Here is a 16,714-nt window from a genome sequence, read left to right as displayed (position 1 = left end):
GTGAAGTGGTAGAGTTATTAGAGAAGAGAGATTCAGGTGGCTAAACATAGACATGTAATGCTATTTTGACACCTTAGGCTGTCTGACACTATCTAGACAGGACCAGCAGATACCAGAGGCCTGGTCCTTCTGGGAAGTGGTAGTTGGAGGCTAGGCAGGGCCATAGGGCCATAAGCTAGATGCTTATATTTGGCCACTTACTCCCACAAAGCTCATTTTAAGCCATTTATATTTTTAAAGGTTACTTCTATGGCTTTTCAGTGTATGTATATGTTGGTAGTTAAGATAAAACCGGACTGCTATTTTATGCTCTTAATATTCTTACCTATCACTGTCTCTTGCTGCCATAAATTATAAATTATTTTGTATTTCTTTCCAGAGAAGCCAACGCTGACTGCAATTAAGTAAATAGCTAAATAAGCTATAAGTTACATTTAATACAAAAAAAAAAGTAACTGTCTGTCTAGAAAGTGAATTACCTCATCTGATGATGTAGCAGAAAGGGTTGTCATGATTTTTTCTTCTTAGAGAGAAAGAGTTTTGCTCTTCCATGAACTGCCATAGTCATTTGCTATGAGCCAAAAAACCATTTTGTTTATAGTTCATGTTACTGCTTCCTGTACAAGTAATATTAATACTGCATTACAGCAAGTTTGCAGTTGGAATGTGAAGCATATTGCATTTGTATATATTACATAGTTTAATCTAGTACATGTATATGCCAGTATACAGTTAGCATTTGTAATAATAAAAATAAACTTGCCTAATTAGATCAAAAAGGTGAAACCTGGATGAACTCCATTTTTGCATAGAAACAGATACTCAAAATACTGAGAAGAATATTTCTGATATGGAGAGTTTCTTATACTTTCTGGAAGTCTGAATGGGTGTAAAATAGGCTAGAAAGATTTTTATCAAAGTATTTTAAAACTTATGAAAGAAGCAACAGTGAAAAACCTTTCACTTCTATCTAAAAGCTCTAAGGAAATATTCCATTAAGTGAATATAAAAGCTCTGAGACGTGGAAGAAACGGAAAACAGTGTGCAGTTGCTTCTGATGCCACACCTTCCACAGGGGAACTAGAGGAAGCTGTTTGTACTCTAAATAATTCTGAGTTTGATTGGATGAAAGAAGCTGGTTAAATGAGCTATGCTTTACAGAAGCTGTATCAAAGGCTCAGGTTGAGTTTGTCTATGTTGGTGATGTTTATCTTGCAACCACATAAGTCAAGAATCCTAGTCATGAGTCAGAGTCCTGTTGGGGGATGAATGGTACAGCTAAAGAGCAGAAAGGCGTGGAATTTTTTTGGCTGAGGATCTAGAAATAAATTTGATTGCATAGCGACAATTTTTAAGATTTGTTTGTAAAACATATCTCTTAAGATGATGCTAAAAGCAGTCTTGAGTGGTATTGGTTCTGAAAGTAAAAAGGAAGCAGGAAGTCTGTGCTGTGCAAAACATTTCACTGTTATGTTAGGGTAGAGGGAAGTGTGAACATTTCACTTCTTACAAAATGTTAACTTCGTTATGCATTTGTAGTTATTTTCCTGCTGTGTTGCAAGATCAAAATGCAGCTGTTCTCAATAACATGCATTTATATGGTTAAGTGTATTTTGCTGTGATATCATTGTAACTAAAGAAAGTAGTTAAATGATGTTTTACAATACTGTCTTCTGCAGGAGGGAGATCCTTGCTTTTATGTGCCCTGCTGATGTGTTTGGTACATCCATGGAAATGTTACAAAAGGCCACTAAGAATACCGACTATGGCTTTTTTTGTTCCTTTGCTTTTGAAGAAAGGAATTGTCAGGTTGTTGCTGTGGGTTTGTTTTTTTTGGATGAGGAGGAGGAGTGAAGACAGCAATTCAATTTGCTTGTGAAAGAATAGATTTTTAGGAATAATTAGAAAGCCTTCTGGAAATAAATACTTTAGTTGTGTGCGTAGATAGCACGTTTAGGTAATTTTAACAAAAAGCAAACTTAAAACCACTACTATGGAAGACATTTTAGAAAAGTTTTAATTATATTAATCCCTCTTTTCCTCTCTGTCTTCCTTTAATTCCATATATGAAACAAGTATAGGATTGCTAAGTATGTATTATGATATTTTATTGTCTAGATAATGATCCTACTCAGTGTGTAAGGAAGAAGAAATTAGAGTGAAATCTTAACCTCATCTTTATATTAACTTCATTGGAGCCATTTCATTCATCAATAATGCCTGTCTGCTAGAGCTCAAAATGGAAAAGAGTAAGAAAAGCCAAAGATATGGGGAAGAAGGTATGATATACTAAGTATCATTTAGAGAAATGAGGACTTTAGTATCTGGAGTCAGAAGATTTTGTTTTTCAGAGTTACATTTTGCACTGTCTTCATTTTTTCCAGCAAGCAGCTTTTCTTCCTCACATTAATTCTCGGCATTGGTATTACTGTTTTTCCTTTTTAGTGTTCATTGATAGTAGAGTAGGTCATCATAACACTTTGTTAGTGATTGCAGAATGGAGGTTTTTGGAGTCTGATTTTGAAAATTCAAGGACCAAGAGTCATTAACTGTGTCCTGTTTAGTCATGGAAGTGAAATCCATTGCTCTGGAGATAGCTCGATGTTCAAACCCTTTGCCATCAATTCTAGTAAAACTACATTCAGACTCAATGCCACGGACCTTTAGGTGTTCAGTGTGCTGCTAAATGGACTTTGAGTTGCAACAATAGAAGGGTTGCCCTAATGATTATTCTAAGTTTTCATAAGACTAGGTAAAAATTGTAATTCGATTCTTGAAACATTGAGTTACTCTAACATCTGACACTTAAAAGTCAGAGGCCAATCCTATTACTTTCTGCTGTATTTCTTTATATATTTTTCTAGATTGATAACCTTATACTGGCTTTACTATTGTTCTAAACATTAGGTTGAGCTTTGCTGTAGAAAACAAAATTGCTGTGTAAAAAAAATTATTTTTTTTTTAAACATAGTTTTTTATTTGATTACTGTGTTTGTATATAAGGCTCTAGATTGTTATCCTCTCTGTCTCGCTGTTAGGCATGTCAGTTGAGGAAGGAGTTTGGAAAGTTACACTTCCAAGGATTCTGCCCCAAATTTTGGCAAAATTCAATGTAACCTATTGTTTTTTCTGCTTTGGATACATCACTGCAATAACAGTAATTCCTAAATAACTTTTTTACTTGACGAGTCTTTTTTTTCCTAATTATGGTGTTTTCAATTCCAAAATGCTCGAAGTGTTTGAAGACCTACATAAAGGAAGTACAGAATCATTGTTACAAGCTAAAATTCAGAGAAGTAAATCGGAGAGTGCAATGGAATTATCTATATGGCTGTATGGAAAGAGGAGGAAATTTTGGCTAAGAATTTAAGTCAAACTCTAGAAATTACAAAAAGTAATATATAATACAGAAAAGAGCCATCAGGATCCAATTTAATAGCAGTTATTCTGTCTGCCTTCGTCTCTCCTTGAGTGTATGTACAGATAATTGATCAAACCTATTCAATTTTCTCTGGAAGCATAAGGAGTTGAGATTTGAACCGATTGTTTTTTGGACTTTAGGGAATTAAAGTCCTTTAGCTGAGCACCTGGATTCAACTTTTTTTTTTCAGATTGCTTTAAACTATCAACAGCATTTATGAAAACAGTCAGACTGGACAGAAATTAATGCAAGAATATGCAACTGTCCTCTGCTTCTCATTTAAATTTCAGGTTCCATAGAAAGAGATGACTGCACTTACTACTTGGCTCTAACTGAAGACCAGGTTTTCAGAAAAACAAATTTGAGATTCTCCTTTTTATCTCTTACTTCATGAAAGCTGTTTGTGATTCTGTATTCGTTTAGCTTATGCTGTGACTATTTGAATAAAGAAACTAAGTTTCCCTATTGTATTGTTATACAATACTTTTTGAGAAAAAAGTGCTTTGTAGTTTTTCTATTCTGACTTTTATGCATAGTTTTGTAAAGTATCTTTATAAGTTGTAAAAACCTAGGATATGCAAGAGAAGGTTAATAAGGTCTTGGTTAATGAATACTGTCAAGAGTTCTGTATATAGTTATATTCTTGAATAAAAATCGTCTTCACGGAACAGAATATATGTACATCTGATGCAACTTCTGGGAAGTTTTTTTTTAATATATATCTGTGGAGTGTCCCCTTTAAAAACATATCTATGAACTCTTCTAATTGATATTCAGTTTAAAAGAATTTTGGGTTAGCCTTCTGAAAATGTCTTAGTATCATTTAGCTGTAATTCAGGAGAAATTTAGGGTAAGAATTGAAGTTGTACATAGTAATTCATAACTGTCATTGAGGAAAAATTTCATAGTTCAGAGTCATTCTGTTTTATTCCTATGGGATAAGCAAATCATGTTTTCTTTTTTTTTTTTTTTCATGTTTGTTATTTTGATTGTATTTAATCATACGGTAAATTGTGATGTTTCATTGCCAGCAGTCCCCCAGCAAGATCTCTTCGTGGTGTTTTTGTTCCCACATCAAAAGTATTCATAACTGCACGTGCAGAATTCTAGCCTGACTACTTACATCTGTGTGGGGTTTAAAGCTCTGTAGATAGAGATACCTGAAAGATTTAAACTTGCTGTGCTCAGCATGTACACTTACATTCCTTATGAATGCTTAGGGTAGAAAATAAACCAAGTAAGTTTTCCACACTGTTCTTGAACAAAACTTGATTATCTGAAATTAGTGTTCAGAAACGCTAATACCTATGCTTTGGTATTAATTCTCAATGAATGAACACATCCTCAGCAGGAAGCACCCATCAAACTCTGGGAGAGAAATAGACAGTTAACAGTATGACAGGAGTGCAGTAGTTGGTATAAAACAGTATCAGCTTTCTCTGCACATACAATTAAGTCCTGTAGTACCCTGAAGGCTTAGGGTAGACTGCAAACCATTGGGAGTAGCAAACAGCACAGTTCTGTATAGTCATACTCCTAGGGTTCTCCTCGCTTCTTCCTTGACTAACCAGAGATTTGTAGAGTAAACAGTTTAGTGTTTGTATGAAATTGCGTTAATGCATGTCTGTGCAGTTACAGATAATATGAAATCCCTCTAATATTCTGTTTGATGCGTATTGGAAGCTATTATGCCAACAGGTGTTCAGAATATTGAAATTCATATTTAACCTGTACAACTGCAGAAGAGTATTAAAGAAAATGTTGCTCGAATGGGAATATAGTACTTCAGTGAACAAATCAAAATGGGGTGTCTACATTGTTCTACCGTGAATGACACAACTCAGAATACAGACTTTTTTTTTTCCTTATTTTATATAAATTATAAGTAATGTGTGGTGTTATAGGTTATGGCACTGTTGGTATGATTGTATGATGCTATCCAAGTTCTAGTTTTCATTTGCCAAACTTTTAACTATTTTGGTTGAAATTTTGCATTCTAGATGTCTGCCTTTGGATGACTTTCCTTTGAAAATTTCAACCAAAATGATTCAAATATTCCCAAGACTGAAGCTATTGGAAAGGCACTTCTCAATGTTGGTTTTCTAGAGACCTTTGAAAGTTTGTAACTAACATTTGAGCAGAGCAACTGTGACATATGATATGATATGATATTATGAACACAAAAGGTAGCTAATAAGGGCTGTATAGATAATCTTAATTCTTGCAGTTCCCATGTTTTGAATGCTTATTTTATGACCTTATTTTGTTGCCATGTGCGCATACAGCAGTTTACACTATGTGATTTATCTCATTTTGCTTTAGATTATTGGTTGCCAAGTCAGAAGAGAGCCACTGGAGTCTACTGAAAGGTATACTCGTTGGATCAATAATCTGACTGAAGAACAGCTTCTTACACAGGTATTATTGTTTCAGCTGTGACTGAAATCATGGCAGAAAAATAGAGCAAGAGATTTATTTAGATGGATTTTTTTCAGTCATTAGCAATACTTGATAATTTACTAAGTTATCAGATTCTTATATTTAAAGGCTAATTTTTTCAGTAAGAGACATTTATGGTGCATGTAATCATTATGTAATGATGACCTCACACTGAGTGAGAATGAAGCTTTCAACTGCAGGTTCTGAGTGAGCCTTACATTTCTCACCGCTGTCTGTGGTTAAATCCATACGCTTTCATGTTCTAGTAAATGGTTAAGGGTTTTCTTTTTAAAAGGTGTATTTAAATACAAAAGGAGAAAAAAATCTTTCTTGAGAATGATTTCCATCCCCACCCCCCTGCCCCCCAAAGTTAGGTACTGACCACTTTTGTATCTGTTTAAGTTATTGCTAGAGATCATTTTAAAATAGCAGTTCTTGAAGCATTAAACATTGGGCTCATTATACATGTTTGTTAGTAAGATGCGTCTTGTGCAACTGAAGATGACAGTTTTGGCATGAAGAAAGGTTGTTACGTTAGGCAGGCAGCCAATGCTGAACTAAAAGAGACTTTGGCAAAAACAAGTTAAACTGTGGAAGAAATCAATCCAGCTTGTGGAGGAATGTGTGTACTGAGTATTATAAGAAATCTACTGGATGGTTAGCGGAAAACATCTCAGCAGGCATTAAGATGCAAGTACTTGGGGTTGGGTTTTGTGATGCTATGGTAGGAAGACATTTGCTTTTGTTTTTCCTGGATTTAAGTGGCTGAAAAGATCAACATACCCTTGTTTGTTAGACTTCATTGTAAACTGTGTTGTGTTCCCCATTACTCTAACCCCCCAAAGATATAGTTACAGATTCTGGTATGGTCATTGTAACACAAGAAGTAATCTATAGACCTTGTTTTAAAATCAGCAGCGGTATTATGGTTCCCTATAATTCACCAAACGAAAGTAGTTACAGAAAAAGTTACCTGTGGAATATTTGGATTTGCCTTTGCATATGGCATTAGAAAAAAATTATAGATTTAAACCAGTGAATTTATCTGACAGCAACATCTGGATCACTCTGTTGTTGAAGAGAAGAGAAAGAAAATCTTGATGTAAAAACTTGTCCTACACAATCTGAAGTTTCATCTAAGTGGCCACTGGATGGGGTCTTTAATGAATTAAGCTGGAAATTAGAAGGAATGTCCTAATTTTGAGATTATTTAAGGGGGAGGTATGCAAAAAGAAAACTCATTTTAAGATGGGGGTGTGTGTCTTCTGGAAGAGATTATTTAATATAGCGTTTCTGAGAGTAGGATGCAAATACAGTGACCCTTGCAGTCTTATGTGACTACAAATATCTCTTAAAGTTTTAATCAATCAGCATGTACAATCCATTATTTTTGCATATGATTTAGATTCACACGTTTTACAAATAGATGAGGAATTCTGGGAAATATATTGGGTTTCGAACTAGAAGGCTGCATAGCAGAACTGGTGCTACTTGTCCATGAGTTTATTAACAAGATGGGATTTATAGAATCACACTATTTATGTGTTCCTAATTAATTTTTTTAGCTTGTTACCTGTTCTCCACCAAATTTAATGCAGAAATAGAAGTTCCTCAAAGACACTAGATTTCTGAAAATTCTGTGGAAGTATGAAGCTAGGATGGATTGTACTGCACCAGCTGCAATTCATATGTTGTTAAGCACCACAGAATCCACTTGGACAGATATTTTAGGTACCCAGTCATAAGACAAGCTTCAGCTGTGACACAAGTCTGTAGGAAGCTTGGCTTTTCTAACTGTGGTGCTAAAAGAACTACTTGATTTCCAGAGCAGTGCATGTCAGCATATGCCACCTCTCCTGCCTCAGTATCCATTCTTCTGATCAGAAATTCAGGTAGGGAGGTAATTATTTTGCTTTTCCTTGACTTAAAGTATGGGGACGAGGAGGAATTGGGAGCAAAAACCATCTCAGCTGTGCTCTAATAATCAGGTTATGAATCAATTATGTAAGGTTAGGCCTGATTTGTCCCACTCCTCTCCCCCTGGTACACTGTACATTTTATTTTGGGTGTGCTTTTTAAAACTGTCTTCAGTATATAAGCCCAGAGAAAACTATAATGATGGGCCTTTGCTAATGGGTTTGTAGAATCTCTGGGAGGAGCACTCCTTCAGGGAATTCAGGAAAATTGGCTTTAATTTACAGCATATTGTCTCCAGCAGTTTCCTGTAGTGAAAGAATGTTCAGCTTTTTTTAGCTGTCTCTGTACTCAGTGCCCAGCTTTTTTTTTCCAGTTACTTCTGTTGCATTTCTGTATCATGCACATGCAAATTATTTGTGCTGTAAATTGGGAAACCAAGCAACCAATTAAAAAAAAAATAGCCAATTGCCAAGATCATGTAATCCCTGATCATAATATTCATGTTATTGATCAAATAATATCCTGTAGCATTTGATTGCTTTACTAGACAGCGACTGAAGTCCACTTTGAAAGAGATGGGTGGTAGCAGGTATTTTGTTGGGTGGTTGGATGGCTTCATATGCCTAGATGCTGGCTGCTGGTTTTATATCACTTGAGTCAATACCAGATTTTTGGATCAAATGTCTGTCCCCTGTCCTCATGCTGAGAAGATCATTCAATACAAAATGCTTCTAGCATTTTAAATTTTCTTTTCCCTTAGCCATGGCCTCTTGATGCTTACTCATCCATTAAATGTTTCTCTAAACAATTATACTGTAACATTCCAAAGATACTTTATGGTATGCGTGAAATTTCGGAATATATACCCTAGACAGTGTGGTAGGAGTAAGAGAGTACAAAGAGAGCATAATAATGAGAAAACTACTTTTTAGAAGATTAACATTTGCTAGTTTAATGTTATCTTCTGTTTAAATGATGAGTGATTAAAAGTCACTTTTATAGGTGTACTAATACACGCCTTAAAATACATGTATATGTATTTCATGTATGTATACATGTATATGTATCTTTCTGGCCAAGAGTAAAAAAAAAAAGGTAATTTTAACTGTTCAGTAAGTGCAGATCACAGTGGCAGGTACAGGAAGAAAATGAGCAAACAAATTTAAGAGAACTGACTGTTCTGATGTTGAAGTGGAAAAAATGTAGATTAAAACTAATCCTACAGAATACCCGAGTCTGAACTGTGCTTGAAATGTGATTGAAGTTTGATCATGCAGCCCTTCTTGTACACTGGAAATTTTACTGTGCTGTATAAGTAAAAAGGTCTGAATGGTTTTAAGGTTGGATTAATTACACAAATATTTATACAAGTAGTTTTTAAGGATTGTTGCTGACTGTAAGTAAAACAGCTGAGTTCATATCCATATCTGTTAAATCACTACTTTAGGTTAGTTTAGTCCCACAGCCTGTGAAGTATTATATTCAGCCTGAAGCATAATTCCATCTGACCTACCATTTTTCCTCCCAAAGACAAGAGACCTCTGCTTCATATGGTTGTTTGCTTAGAAAGCAGTTGGCAAGCTTAAAGTGACATGTGAGGAGACTCTTGCAAAAAGGAGTGGGCTCTATGGTTGGTAAGACTGGCCTGTCCTAATTTAGAAGAATATCTGAACAAAACATGATGATTCTATATGTTTGTTGTCCACTGTAATGTGTTTGTCTTGCTTCCTGATACATATTGTACTTTGCAGATTATCTCAGAGCTCTTTGTGTTGGATAAATCTGGAAATTCTCACAGGTGATTTGTAGTTCTTACCAATAATCTCTCTGGACCACCTGATAGAAGAACAATAATTAACATGTTAGAGTTTCATAACATAGACTTCTCTGTGCTGTTAGAGGTGCCTGTTAAATTTAGCTGATAGGTTTAAAAGCTGTGCTTCTCTACTTACTAAGTCTTCCTGTAAGTAATATTTGATAAAAGTTCATGCTACAAATAAGCATTTACTACAGATACTCAGTTTGGAAACAGATCCAGCATTTTGGTTGAGTCGAGCATGTAGTTTGTTCTGAAGGCAAGAAGGACCTGATAACATGGCCAGACCTTTTCCATAAATTCGATACACTCAATATTGCATTGTCATCGTGTGTCTCAATAGGCAACTTATTACTGGTAAAAAGCTGGAGGGAGTAGATTGCAGGTAGAATGAATTTTCCAGGTGGGCCACAGATTTAATATCTCTGGCATCTGTATGTCTGCTCGCAGACCAGAAAATTCCACCTTTTGTAAGTGCTAGGGTTGGTTGTCAGTGTGTCAGAACTGAAATAGTAATTGAGGTGGCAATCTGAAAGTGGATATATGCAATGCCTGTTGTCTGGTTATATTAGTAAAGGCAAAAACTGGACAGAGGGTAACACTTTCTTAAGAATTAATAAAACGGGAATCACTTGCATTTGTTGTCTTTCAGTAAAAAGATACTCAACACTTTCTTGGGACTTTTTCTCACTGTTTCCTTTTCCTCTTCTTTCACCCAATGTTATCTAAAAATGTGTCATTAATAGCAAAGTCCTGATGTTTTTCTACTGAGTGAAAGAACTGAAGTCACAAACTGGTTAATTACAGTAGATTCTACTAGTTTGTATGGGATTAAGCATGTAAGACAAAACCAATTGGCTGCTTCCTTTTGTGGTTGATCCTTGTTCTCCTCTGGAGGAGAATGAAACAAAGTTTCACAAGCTAGTCAGTGTTTATATTTACATTTGAAAATGCGTGTCAAAGGGGTTCATGGAATTCTAGAAAGTTTAATGAGAAGTGGCTTACCCACATCTGTGAACTTAAAGCACAATTAGAACTTCCTAGTGAGGCTTTATGTAAAGGCATCTCAGGGTCAAATATTTTTGAACTTAGAAACAGGTTTGCAGTCTTTCAGAAATGTATGCAGATTTTGCTTTGTGTGTTAGCAATTTCGCATGAGTTTAAAGGTATACCATAGGGGAAAGAATGTTAAATAACTTGGATTTTTCCTTTTCCTATTTTGTTTGATAATTTCATGCTTAAACAAGGCTTGAATGTGGTTCATAATAAGTGGTAATATTTAAATAGAACTGAAACATTATAATATAGTATAAAAGCAACTTGGGAGTACAATAAATTTGGCTTTATTCCAAGAAGTTCTTGATGAATACAGTCTTACAGCATGATGGATGCCTGTATGGCAGAAAAAGCATGATACGATTTTGATGGACATTGAAATTAAGCAGGTAGAAAACAGTTTATCTCTGATTTGAACTATGATTTGTTCCAGCTGATGATCTTTTCTTGTAATTTAAGTAATCAGTCATACCAATATGGATTACAACATGTTTGCATCCTAAAAACCATCTTTCTTAGAACATTTGATGTAAGAGATGGACAGGTAATGCCAAGTGTAAAGGAAAACCATCAAGGATTAAATTTTCAGAAATGCATAATTTGTTTTCCAAACTATTATTAACATTTCTGTCTCCTCAATACTTCTGAAAATTACTTTGAAAATTACTTTGAAAAATAGGGCAAGAACTTAAAATAAATTCAGGATCTGGTTATTAATGTAGGACAGCAGTTAGGGACATGGATGGAACCAACTAATAACTTCTAGCTTCTGAATGCTCCACTTATATTTGATCTTCCATATTTATCGTGTTTATATGTTAGCTTATAAATAAACAGCCTTTAAGCTTCACTTTGGGCTTCTATCTCATTGCCTTTTGTAGCTTAAGGAAACTTTACTTTTGTCTAACAGATGAGGGACAAAAAACAGTTTTTATTTTAAAATGATAGGTGAGATATTGAAGTAGCCATAACTTTTTTTTTCTTTCAAAACAAAAAGCCTATTTCAAATACAAGTTTCCAACTAATTTAGTGATGTTTATTTTTCACTTGGTCTTCCATATGTGAGAGCACAGAGCAGATACACCCTTAACTTCCTGTAATTTTCTTTCTTAAAATTTGAAAATCAAAGTGCTGCTTCCACAAAAAATGGAAATATTTTTACTGTGGCTTTTAGTGTAATAAAAATTATTGATTTCAAACATATTTTCACTGCAATTCAGCTCCCTATTATAGCTGTATATATAGGAAAAAACATTTCTTTGTCTCTTGCAACTGGACACTGAACAGTTCTTCACTGTTTTAAAAATTGTCTATTAGCACAAGTTAAGTGCATTGTATTTATTATTGGAGAACAACTTCCTTTTTTGGTCTCGGCTTTTAGTGATAAAAGTACTGGGCCAGATTTTCAGGAGAGCTCAGCAATTTCCATAGTACTTGGAGTGGCTGAGTGTGTGAGTATGAAAGCATCGTTTCCCATAATAGATAGTAGGTCTGAAGGCCAGTTTTATCTATCGCAGTTAAGATTTTGTTTCTTAATATTTTTTTATACTGACCTCACCCTGCCATGTTTGACATTTGTCTCTACAGTAGTTCTTGCTTTTCTGATCTTTTGACTAGTTAAGGAAACTGAATTTTAAAATATTTACATCCACTATATCCTCTCATAAGTATTAACAATATATGTTATACTGTTATGTTTGAGGCTTTTTTTTCTTTCTGTGTTGTAAAAAAACAGATTCTGGTCCAGTCTAACAGCTTTTGAGTGCAAGGATCCAGATTTAATGATTAATTCAATTTAATTTTTTTTTTCTTAGTGCAAGTGTGACAAACTGGGACATGGGATTTTTATTCTGTTTGTACAGCCTTAGCCAAATGGACTGTAATTAGAAGTTCTTGAGCTGACTTTATGGAAATAAAAAAATAATAGTGAGCTTTGCAGAGCATTAGCTTGGATCAACTGCAGCTGTGAATAATGTGTCCTTTTTCATAAAGAATAGATATTTGTCTATTCATTTGTTGCAATTACATGAGCTTAAAGATGATCAGCGCAGCTAGTTCCTCTAGAAGTAGTGCTTGTGTATGCAGCTCGCATTTTGAGAACTAGAATGATCACATGTAAAGGAGGTGGAGTAGGCATGTGCTTTGTGGTTAGCAGAGGGATAGTCAAGCCCTGGCCCAAACGGAAATCTGAGCGGTTGCAATGCATGGGGTGTATAACAAGGAAGGAAATGGTCTTGCATCTGGCTTCCAGTGTAACTGTTGGTCCTTTGCCACCTCTCTGGATGAGTTGGTTTCTATGATGTGGGTGGATTTAACCTTTTGCATCACTTGCAATGACTGCTCCCACAGCACAGGAAAAAGCAGCAGAGGAGAAATGAAAACCCAGCAGTTTTATACCCTTCATTTTACAAACATAATACCTTAGTGAAATTGAAAATTCTGATGCTGCTGGTAAGCAAAGTATGATGGCTTAGTAGTTGCTGCAAATTACAGTGATTTTTTTCAGAGCTACTGAAAGAGAAAAAGCAAATCTTACCAGCCTTTTTTTATTAGACAAATTTGAAGTATTTTCTAAGACTTCCCATTCATTTATGGTGTTGAATTTATTGGAGTAGATATTAAGCATGCCTCTCAACATAAAAGATAGGTGTTCAGAAAGTTTGTACAATAAAAGGAATTATTATTTTCAGGCGTATAATTTCTTAGCATGCCAGGAGATCGATATTTATTTTGGATAATTCTTTGCCTACCTGTGCCCTAATAATGTCAGAATGAAATAAATATAGTAATGAACGTATTAATCTCAGGATTATGATTATTTTATAAAGTGGTAAAAACAAATTAAGACAAGCTCTTGCTGTTTAAAGAATGGTTCAAATGTTACTTAAAATACCATTTTAATCTTCATTACTGTGCAGGATTTATTCTGCCACTAAAGAGAAAATAAGCGTGCTGTTTATAATTTAGCTTGTTTAGCTTGTAAGCTTGTAGAAGGTTTATTGTTTTATCTATCTGATTAGGGATTTGATGCCAGAATATACTACTGAAAGCCCTTATGTGGGTTCACTTGTATAAAAGTGATTTGTATCAGTATACCTTGTAGTTACATCTTAATTACCTACAACTTTTATGCAAATACAGCCACATTTCTACTAGAGAGCTGCGCTGCTGTGATTACACTAAAATATGTACAAGTCTCTGTAGCATAGCCATTTCTTACATGAAAATATTTATGCCTCATGTAGCCTGTTGGACTGATGCTATAGCTTTGAATTGATGTAATGTATTCCTAATGTTTTTTTATCTTCCTTGTACTCTCTGTATCTAGGTCCTCTCTTACTGTATAAGTATATAACAAGACAAAATAATACTGATTGATGGGAGTTCAAATCCTAAGCAGTGACTCTTAAGATGCACATCCTTTTTTTGTTTGGTTTTTTTTTGTTAGTTGTTTATTTGGGGGATGTATTTGGTTTTTTTAAATCAGACTGCAGCATGTTATACAAATGCTCCTTCCATAGCCACTTAACACAAACAGCCTTCTGCACTAGATTTACTTGATTTGCCTCTGTTTTGATTTTTGCCTCATCTAATGTTCACGTTCTTTATTCTTTTCTCCATCTGTCATTCTCTGTCCTTTTTAAGAACCTTTGCAGCAGAATTGTGAATTCTCTAGAGTGAAAGTCGTGTCCATGTTCTTTGTTAAAAGCTAGTAAAATAGGGTCCAAGTTCGTGCTTAATATCACATAATAGTGATACTGACTTTTTTTTATACACCTTAATTGAAATTTATTTTGAACATACATGCCAGACTTTTATTTGTCTGAATCCCATCTGTTCGTGTAGTTTTGGGGAACTTTGGGACTATATGGCCAGGTCTCATACTATATGTTTTCTTTTGTGTGTCCTGAAGCTTTTTGCTGTTTTCCACTGCAAACCTTTGGAATTGATTTTATGGCTGTGCCATCATTCAGCAGCTTTCACTTTCCCACTTCATTCTCAGTTTCATCTCTTCCCCCAAAGAATTTTGTGTTTCCCTGATGCTTCACAAAAGAGCCACAAGTTCACCACGTACTTAATTGCCCATTCATTTTGCAACGAGCAAATTGCTTAGTAGTTTCTAATAAAGAAATTTAAATGTAACCATCCATGAGTGCAAGAAAGTAGCAGATTAATAATCATCTTCAGGAGAAAACTGTACGGTATCCATGAAATGCTATATCTATTGAGTCAAAGTCTCAGGGAAAGGAGGTAAATTGGTCATCAGGTTGGCAATTGCGTTTAAACAGGTTTTAATGTTTCTGAGAGAAACCAGACTCTACAAGTCTACAGACCTCTGCTGAGCAGGACTGAACTAAACATGCTCATACACTTTGATACCACCTCATTTAGAGCACTGCTACGCCAGAAGGGTAGTACTGAACCCAAGCTAGCAAGAAGCAGTCTTACTGTCAGAGCATTTACATCTGGGAAATGGCAGGGAAATTCTCAGCTTTATTATAATAGAAGCAAGAAAGAGAGATAAAGAAGTCATTGCAGTGGACCTGAATATAGTGTATGCTTCAGCAAGACACTGAAAGGACCGTGTTTAACTTTATGCTTATCGTTGTTCTTTTCCTTCTGTGTATTTCCTGGGTATTTAACCTAAAGGAGAAAGGGTTTCTTTTTTTTCTAGTTTTGTCCCATATGCAGCCAACAGTCTACCTATGCTATGCTCAGGAGTCAGTCAAGAAAGCCTTGTCATGTTATGCTCCAGTCCTGGAGAACTGTCTTAGAATTATACTAGCAAGTACTCACTCCCCTTGAGATTTGTTCTTTAATTATTTCTGTTTCCATTCTTCTGCTTTTACTGATCATGACGAGTAATATCGCTAATGAGTACTGCGGACAGGCCAATGGCAATGCATCTATGCATCTCTGTTTTTCTTTACTTCTCTTCCTTTTTAGCCAGGCATGGTGACAATCTAAAATTGTAATGTGGCCATGTCCCCAGAGTTTTAGCCATATCTTTCATATTCACACTTCTATAAAAATAAATGAATAATTTCAATAAGTCCATGATTGTGAAAGGAAAATAAATAAGAAACTGTTAGACTCAGATGCTTGACAGTCTTAGAACCCCTGATGGCTTGCTTGAAAGAGTAGGAAAGTTGAGTTTTCAAGTGGTAGTGCTGCTGTTCTATCCTCAGATGTGTTTCTTCTTTTAACTGAAACTCAAGTCATGTTGAATGTGTCCATTGGTATATCTGCATCCTCACTTCTTCACGAGTAAGATGTTTGAGTTGAGGTTTGTTGTACTTGGCATGAATCAAGCAATCGGAGGAATCACAGCTACCTCTCATGGAGGTAGCTACTAAGGAGCCCGCACCCGTGGACTGTTGCTCCATATACCTACAATATTTGAAAATGATGTATTATCTCAACTGCCAACATTTATTTGGCCACCTGATTTTAGAAGGTAACAGTCAGCAATGTTAGCTTTTCCTACGTACCCTGAATTCCATCTTAATGGAATCTTTCAGAAGAATGTAAATCTTAACCTATGACCAAAACAGGCTCTCTCTTAATCTCAGTGTCAGATTACACGTGTTTAAAAAGAAAAAAACAAAACCAACAACCTTTGGAGTCAGTAGGAGAGATTTTTTTGTGTGTGTGTCATAAAATTATTCATAGATCTGCAGAGCAGATGTTGACAATTACAAAGAGAACAGAGGCCGGTCTGTGGTCAGCCAGCAAGCTCCATTTCACGTGGGTAGATCAAGGCTCAAGGCAGCAACTATTTCCTGTCAGCACGCTGGGCGTCAGTGATAGCAGTTTTTGTGGGCTATAGCCCAGTTAAATTATACAAAGTCACTTTTGTGAGGCCTTGGTTCTGTGTCTCGGCTGAAAGAATAATGGTACTAGAAGGCTCAGTGTTCTGTTTTCTAAGATCTGTGTCTATTGATACAAAATTGTGGGTTAAAAACTTCTTATGGATTTTGTGTTTCTTTTTTGCTGCCTCCTTTTAGAAAGTGTATAACAACTGACCCTTTCATTTACTTCAGTAAATGCCAGTGTGGTGTTTC

General features: G+C 35.4%; 1 protein-coding gene across 1 annotated transcript in view; it reads left to right on the top strand.

The window, feature by feature from the left end:
- Positions 1-16,714, top strand: part of B3GNTL1 (UDP-GlcNAc:betaGal beta-1,3-N-acetylglucosaminyltransferase-like 1) — a 129,797-nt gene that overhangs the window by 29,185 nt on the left and 83,898 nt on the right. The window contains exon 5 of the mRNA XM_010579428.1: positions 5,744-5,839. Coding sequence (XP_010577730.1) covers positions 5,744-5,839 — 96 coding nt within the window. The remainder of the gene's footprint in view (positions 1-5,743; positions 5,840-16,714) is intronic.

This window comes from Haliaeetus leucocephalus, unplaced genomic scaffold, assembly GCF_000737465.1.
Source record: "Haliaeetus leucocephalus isolate CR32 unplaced genomic scaffold, Haliaeetus_leucocephalus-4.0 Scaffold657, whole genome shotgun sequence".
NCBI classification, from domain to species: Eukaryota; Metazoa; Chordata; class Aves; order Accipitriformes; family Accipitridae; genus Haliaeetus; species Haliaeetus leucocephalus.
Note: the sequence above shows the minus strand (reverse complement) of the source record. Positions and strands in the feature narration are given on the sequence as shown.